The 8,069-nt window shown below is 38.7% G+C and overlaps 1 protein-coding gene across 1 annotated transcript in view; it reads left to right on the forward strand.

The window, feature by feature from the left end:
• FOXP1 (forkhead box P1) overlaps positions 1–5,603 on the forward strand; it is a 163,683-nt gene extending 158,080 nt beyond the window's left edge. Inside the window, exon 16 of the mRNA XM_012652644.1 lies at positions 3,010–5,603. Coding sequence (XP_012508098.1) covers positions 3,010–3,154 — 145 coding nt within the window. The 3' untranslated portion in view covers positions 3,155–5,603. The remainder of the gene's footprint in view (positions 1–3,009) is intronic.
• Positions 5,604–8,069: the final 2,466 nt, after the last annotated feature.

An 8,069-nucleotide genomic window follows, 5' to 3' on the forward strand; every position in this document is an offset into this window, starting at 1 on the left:
CCTGTCCCAGAAATGGGACTTTTTTTTTTTTTTTTTTTTTTTTTTTGCTTCTACGGCTTTTTAAAAAATTGGTAGATCATACATAGTTGTACATATTTTGGGGGTACATGTGATATTTTGATACTTGCATACTATGTATAATGATCAAATCAGGGTAATTGGGTGAACAAAATATTCTTTCATGTTGTGAACTGTTTTTTAGGGGTCCGTACGTGTATCTGATTTTTTTTTTGTTTTTTTGCTTACCAAAACATTTGTTAAAGTCTAAAATTATCAAGCAAGAACTTCATTAAGATGGGTCCATTTCTTCTAGGGTTCTCCAACCTCCTTCTCCCCCAAAAACCTTAAATGATCTTACATCATCAGATTCTGGTTTGTAAATCTGAAAAGATTAATAAATCTGATAGTTAAAAAGAAAGGAAAATGTTGATCTGGAAAACGACATTTGAGCCTCACTCTATGGCCAAGTAAAACGCAGACAAATTCAGACATTACCAGAATCACGTGATTCGTGGAGAAAGAGGGAGTAATTTATGAAGTAACAAAACAAACATGAAGAAATGTTCACCATTGTCAGTAATGCAAGAAACACAATTTAAGGCAACCTGAGCTTACCTTATTCTTGCTAAGCAGCAAAATGTTTTTTTTTAAAATAATGCTTGGTGCTGATGAATTTGCGTCTAAATTGATAGCCCCTTTGGAAATTATTGTCGCAGTAAATCATAAGAACCATAAAGATGTTTTGGCCTTTGCTCCAGCAATTCCATTCTTAGAAATTTATCCTAAGGAGGTAAATCAACAGGAGTAGAAAGATTAATGGATAAAAATGGTCACTGTATTAGACAAACAATAAAAGGGAGGGGAAAGAAGACAATCCTAAAATGCCCACCATTAAGGGACTGGCATGTCAACACAATGGCTTTAGCCTTAAAAATTATAACTGCGAAGCTAGCAAAATAAAAGATCATATTGCTGCTGCATTTACCATATGTAAAAATACCACCCCACATGGAAAGGGATAGCACAAACAAAAAAACTGACCGTAATTAGGTGTATTTATTATTTCTTTAAAAAAAAAAAATCAGTCACTATACCTAATTTTTCCCAAAAGATTGCAATGTGTGCATTCTCAAAGGGCCCCATACCTTGAGGACACTGCACTTTTCTGTCGTTGTTTTTATTATGTTTTATTTGTATTTATAGAGATGAAGTCTCACTGTATCACCCAGGCTGGCCTCGGACTCCTGGGCACAAGCGAACCTCCTGCCTCAGCCTTTGGAGTAACTGGGACTATAAGTGCATGCCACCATGCCTGGCATGTGCTAATTTTACTGCTCTGCGGCATCTGTCCTAAAATTTTTAATTTTTGAGCCAGGTACCCCACATGTTCATTTTAGCACTGAGCTCCACAAACTATGTAGCCAGCCCTGAGTCTTACTGTAGAAGTACAAATTAAATAAAACCATTAAAAGATTAAAAATAGATGGAAAGCCATATGTAAAATATACTGTAATGCAACTTTGCTATATTTTGTTTTGCAAAGAGCTTTTAAGAACAAGGGCATGATTTTTTTTAGTGCTGTTTACCTAACATCTAGCCCCCCAAACTCTCCCTACGCTCTACTAATTTTAGAGTCAATTGATTGTGAAGGTTCCTGTCTTCAAGGGCAGTCTAAAGCACTCTTCTGTTTGTTTTTAAATGGTTCAGGGGGCCTTTGGGGTTTGCGTACAGCATCAATTATTTAGGAATCCAACTATCCCCAGTACCACCTCTTATTACTAATACTTGATAATGTCAATTAAAAAATTCCTCCCTTCTGCAGCCTGTCCCAGAAATGGGACTTTTTTTTTTTTAACTTGAATGGTTCTTTTACATATCAAAAGCCTTGCAACAGAAAGTAATTTGTATTTGCAAAGGCTCCCTTGTAAATATGATTTACGAACAACATTTCTCAATTGTTATCGGAGCAGTTTTGTGTGATCACCCTAGTACCCTTCGGGTGAACCGTGCGCTGGGCCATAATGAGAAAGTTGGCAGATCTCATCTCAGCCGCACACATCCCACTGGCCGCTACCAGCCGGGCCTCATGTTTTGCCTTGTTTACAGCTGACAGCGTTATTATTCTGATTGGGGCTCTGCTTTCTTATCATATTGTTGTGTTGAGCGAGCCTTTTCCTCTCCGTTTGTGTTTCCTGGCAGGGCTTTTCTTGCCTTATTGACAGTTTGTAAAAATATGCATTAATTTGGAGTTTCAAGCATGTATCATGGTGTCTCTTCACTGTGTTTGCTTGAAGTTGATTAATGATAGAACCTCGCTTGGGGTCGTCCTCTGGAGAGTTCTTTCACAGGTTCTGCATGTTAACTAGCAAAGCAGAACACACAGCAAGCCATGATTAGCCCAGCCTCCTGTGCTCAGTGGTCCCCGCAAACCACCATTGCATTGCAGATGCTTATTTCACATGGGTATTTGCAGACTGTATATATCCACCCAGGATGCCACTATGGAGCCTCTTACCTGGTCCTCTGAGTGTGGTCCCAGAACCAGCAGCAGCACCTGGGAGCTTGTTAGAGATGCAGAGTCTCAGGCCTCCCCCAGACCTGCTGCATCACACACTGCGTTTTAACGAGGTCCACAGGTGATCGGAGTGCACGTTAAAGTGTGAGAAATGCCACCGGGGAGGAGAGGCCCAGGTCTGTGCAGAGATGAGTCATTCTAAGGCAGCACTATCCAAAAGAACTTTCTGCGATGATGGATATGTTCTAGCTCTTTGCCGTCCATCAGGGTAGCCACTGGCCACGTGTGGCCTTTGAACACTTGAAATGTGGCCAGAGCAACTGCGAAACTGGGTTTTCAATTGTATTACGTTTTCACTCACGTTAATTTAAAGAGCCACATGTGGCTACTGTGTTGGACAGTGCCGTTCTGGAGTGTGGGTTTATGTTGCCCCAAAACACTGAGTTGCTGTGGGCTGGAAAGTGCCCTCGCTGAACCTTTGCTTGTTTTTCCAGGCATCCTGTACACGTCAAAGAAGAGCCCCTCGATCCAGAGGAAGCTGAAGGGCCTCTGTCCTTAGTGACAACAGCCAACCACAGTCCAGATTTTGACCATGACAGAGATTACGAAGACGAACCAGTAAATGAGGACATGGAGTGAATGTCTGGGCGGGCCAACCCTGAAAACGAAGATTGGAAAAAGAAAAAAAAAAAAAAAAGTCAAAAGTTAGCAGTGAAATTGTTCTCCATTTGTTGTACAGTCTGGAGGATTTTCACTACATTTTGACAACTCTGAAATGTGTTAACTCTTAGTGCCATCAAGAATCCCATTTGGGAGTATTTTTGATTTTTCTACTTTTTGTTGAAAAAAGGAATTTGTACTCTGTGCATTGGATGGACTTGTTTGGTACTTGGGATTTTCCTCTCTTAACAGTCAACATCAGTGTTGTAAATTTGCTAAACTGATTCACTTTTAGCAGCAGACTTTGAACTGCAGTCCTGCCAACGTTGGACACTGAGGACACCCGACAGAGCTTGTGCACCTAAGCTGCAGACCAAGCCTTTGCCCAGAATTTAAGGATTCCAATGGACGACCTATTTGCACAGTACTGCATGTTGATTATCACTGCCTTTACTCCTTTTTTTTTTTTTTTTTTTTTTTTGCTTCCAGTTGGGATGGGGAAGGCCTTTGTGTGTGTATTGGGGGGGAGGGGTTAAAAATAATTATCCCAAACTTTTTAATGTATTGCTTTTTTTTTTTTCTTCTACTATACCATTTTAAGTTCTGACCTCAGGCCTCCATTTGGGCCCATGGCCTCTTGGAGGCTTAAAGTTTTCTGTACCTTGTGATGAATGTTAATAGGTGTTTTTATTATACAAAGCTGAATGTCATTTCTCGTTTGTAGCTTTCTGTCACTCATTCCATTTTCCTTCAGACATCACCACGTTTCTCTAAAGTCAGAAAACATTCCGTTTTGGTCTTTTTCAAAAAGGTCCCAAATGCTGCACTCTACACATGAAGGTCCTCTCACACAGACGTGACGTCCTGCCAGAAAGAGAATGAATGACAGAAAAAAAAATAGACACACTCTCTAGGAACAATGCCGATTCATTCCATGAAGCAGTATTGGGGGTGGTCAGGGGGCTGTTTCAGATTTTCCTCTTTCTTTTGCAGCAACCATCATTCTTAATAAATGCCACAGCTTTCTACCAGCACAAGGAAACATAGGCAGCACCAAAAAAAAAAAAATCTCATAAGTAGACTGACAATATGGTCATGGAAGGCTCTCCCTTGTGTAACCAAGTTGCCATGGGCTCTCTGTTATAACCAGTGTGGGTTGCTTTGTTTGCAAAATGGCCCCAAAAACCGGCTTCCCTGAGCAACTCTGCTGAAAATGGTGGCGGCAGTTACGCTGAGTTTGTACATCAGTTCAGACCTGCTTGGTGGCATTAATCTGTTTGTGAATTAGATTTCAGATTGAACTTGTTATGGGAGTTAATGAGGACTGAGTTCAGCAAATGCTAAAGTGTTAATTTCAAATGTGCAAATTCGATACTGCAGTTCAGTTTGTTATGCAATATGAGCACACCGACCCAGAATCAAAAACTAACAGGAGAAGAAAGACATGAGGTGGGCTGGGCTCATCCCAGCCCTGGGCTTTTGGGAACCAAATATGGCATGCAGACGGTGATGGTTCTAGGTTGGCACAACCTCAGTCCTTAGAACCCCTCGACACTTCCACTCTGCACCCCCTTCCCTGTCATTTATTTATCTAGGACTGTAGCTTTTGTTTTAGTTCGAGAGCCTTTCGAAGCTTAACTTATATTCTTTGTACCTTTTTTCCCAAAAATTACCAAAGATATTACACAAAGGTAAATTATGTTCTGTTTTATGCTTTATCTGATGAAGCCAAATATCCTCTTATTGTTGATCAAAGGAGGCAAAAGAATTTAGAGGCAAATGACAAGATTATAGGCTATTGCTTACCTGAGAAAGAGAACTGCTCCTTCAATATAGAGTAAATTTAGAAGACCAAGTAGGTAATGGAACCAAAGTTGTTACTTTTTTCTAGTAGTTTTTTTCTTCTTTTCCCTATACCTCTACAGAGACCAAAACTCATTCTTACAAAGAGAAATTATGGGGCTCCTGCAGATAAAAATAGGACACAGTATTAAGGCAGCAACAGAAGGAAGAGAGTCCCATCTCAAAGAAAAAAAAAATGAATGCCACTGAAAATTAGTGTAGTCAATAAAGGAGACAGTTAAGTGTCAGAACAGAAAAGCTTCCACAATTGAACTAGACCACATAATAGTATTTCTAGAATTAAAAAAAAAAATTTAGAAAGATTGTATGCCACTTTTGTTCAAGGACTGTGCTACGATCGCTGCATTGATTTTAGTTTATCTTGGCATATATCTTCCAGTTTGTTTTTGGTTTTGTTTCGTTTCGTTTAGGCTTTGGTCAGCATTTTTCATTTAAAAAAAGTAACACTCCCGTCCACTCATGAGCTTGGTACAAAAACTACTTTGGCAGTTACTTTTGAAGCTTCACTCTGCTTTCTGTATAAAGGGCAGTCTGTGGTCACTCAAGACTTCTTTTAGAAAAAAAAAAAAAAAAAAACTTTTCCAGGCAGCTTCATGATGTACAGGCAGTAGCCAGACAGGTCAGGGGAAGGGGGCCCTGTGCTTCTAAACTGAGTGGTTGCTGGTTAGTTTGGTATTCAAAAGAGGATAAAAATCTGGTAGATTAGTTCATTCTCAGCATGTGTAGCTAGACATGAGTAAAGATAACAGCATGAGAAACTGTTAGTACGCATACCTCAGTTCAAACCTTTAGGGAATGATTAAAATAAAAAAATACATTTCACTCAGTTGCACTTAGTTGTATGTCTTGCATGCTTAGTCTAAAGACTGTAGCAAAAAAAAAAAAAAAAAAGAAAAATTAGATTTTACATATCTTTGCAGGTATCACAGCCTTGCAGAAGAACCAACTGAAAAAAAAAATTCTCAGGCTTTACAGCAAGCAAACTTCACTATGATTTTTACAATTCTGATTCTGTATCCCTTGGGGGTATTCCAGTCGCTTCTTTAGGATGGGGTTTATTATGTTGTACATATATCCCAATGTGTCTGTGTGGATCTTTGTCTTTTTTGGGGGAGGGCGGAGGGCGGTTCTTTTTTTAGATACTGTTCCTAAAAAGGAATAAATGCATACACCTGTTTGTCAAAACACCTTTGCTTTTTGTGCAACTGCTTTATATTAACTCTACTAAAAAAATAGCTTTGGGGGAAAAAAAAAACTACTGTATGTAATGGAATTGCAGAATATGCTGCACATGTATTTTATTCAGTTATCCTTGCTTTAAGAATATTGGATGACATTTCCTGACATGTGGGAGGGAGAAACTCCCTAATTTTTTTTTTTTTTTTTTTTTTGCCTTTAAATTGTAACATAGTTGACAAGATTTTTTTTTTTCTGTTCTCATTGATCGGAGCATTTTGTACAGGTATTTTTGTGTGTGTGCGCGCGTGCGTGTGTTAATCTGTTTTTTGATACATTCCTATCCCTTGTGTTTATCCTACCACTGCCTTCCTGGCTATCTTAAACAAGTTCATACATTTGAAAAGAAAAAAAAATGTTGTTTAAAAAATGTTTTCTCCTGCTGCAGTAAATATTTTGCATGATGAAATTCCAGGGTCACACTTTTCAAAGTTTTATCAGTGAAATAGTGATTCATAATGGGGAGTGTCAAAACTATTGAACTTTTGTATAAAAAAAAAACTTTTACAAGGTGCCAAGATGTAAGGACAATTTGTTACTTTTTCTTTTTTTTCTCCTCAAAGAAAAGCGTACATTAGGGAGGTTGTCCTGTGTATCAGACAAATGCACTGTCAGGAATGAGGATCCACCCTCCTGGTTGTCCCTGGAGTCTGTCCCTGTAAGAGGAGTTAGGCTGCCACACTGGACCAGCAGCAAAATGGAACATCAAGGCTTACGTATGTACGTGAAGAGTGACCTCCAGCCCTGCCACCTTCAGACAGCTCTAACTTTATTCCCGGCATTCTGTCCAGCCCCAGTAAAGAAAACCTTAGATTCTTAACCCAATATATGATGTATTAATTAATTACATTACTAGCTTTTTTATCATGAAAAAAACAGTTAAAAAATAATTCCTTTCCTTTTCACATTCCAGTTGAGCTCCGTTTCCAAGGGCACAGAGAAGAGTGTGTTTGTAAGGATTTTGAAGCTTTTTGGTACCTTTTGGTTAACGGCATACCTTCCTGATATTTTGGGTGTTTTCAAAGTCAGTTTTGCTTTTTTTATCCTGAGAATCAGATTTACAATCCTAAAGGCGTTTGTTGGGCCACCCATAATCCTTGATGAAGATGGTACAGTCCGGACTGTGAGCATGGTGCTTCGTGTTTATGTGCTGCCAGTAACAAGAATTTTTTTTTTGTTTTGTTTTGTTTTGATAAGGCATAAAAGAAACTCATTCCTTGACATCAACTGTAATTCCATCATTCCATGTCTGTGGATACAGACAATAAAAAAAATGTTGTGTAGTCAGTACTAATTACTGACGTTATAGCATTCTCAAATGCAATAAAAATGCTGGTTGTTCACACTGGTAGTGAAAGTCGCCACAGCCTAAGTTTCTTTCCCCTCCTGACCTGCTGATATTGTATGTTAGGCATCTGCCTCCGGTTTATCGCCAGCTGCTTCCAATGCAGAATTAAAATCAATCTTAACTAAAAGCTTTCATCATCAGAGAGAGCGGAAGCTCTTATCTTCAGGATTTCCAAGCGAAAAGTATCCACTTAGAGAATTGGGAAGGGGGAAAAAGTGAGAAATGCTATCTTTTCTCTTGAAGAAGCACACCCTTATTTTTCTTTATCAAATTTTGTAAAGAAAAACAAAATGTTTAATATCTAGCATTAAGAGCAAACTAAAATTTCAGAGGAAAGCAATTTCATGAATAATTCATTAAAATTTCACATCTGCAAGATTAGTCATCCAAATAAAATGCTAATGTCAAAAACATGCACCGTCTATAATATTCTCATCAAGAAATCTT

The sequence above is a fragment of the Propithecus coquereli genome, unplaced genomic scaffold (assembly GCF_000956105.1).
Source record: "Propithecus coquereli isolate 6110/MARCELLA unplaced genomic scaffold, Pcoq_1.0 Scaffold391, whole genome shotgun sequence".
NCBI lineage: Eukaryota > Metazoa > Chordata > Mammalia > Primates > Indriidae > Propithecus > Propithecus coquereli.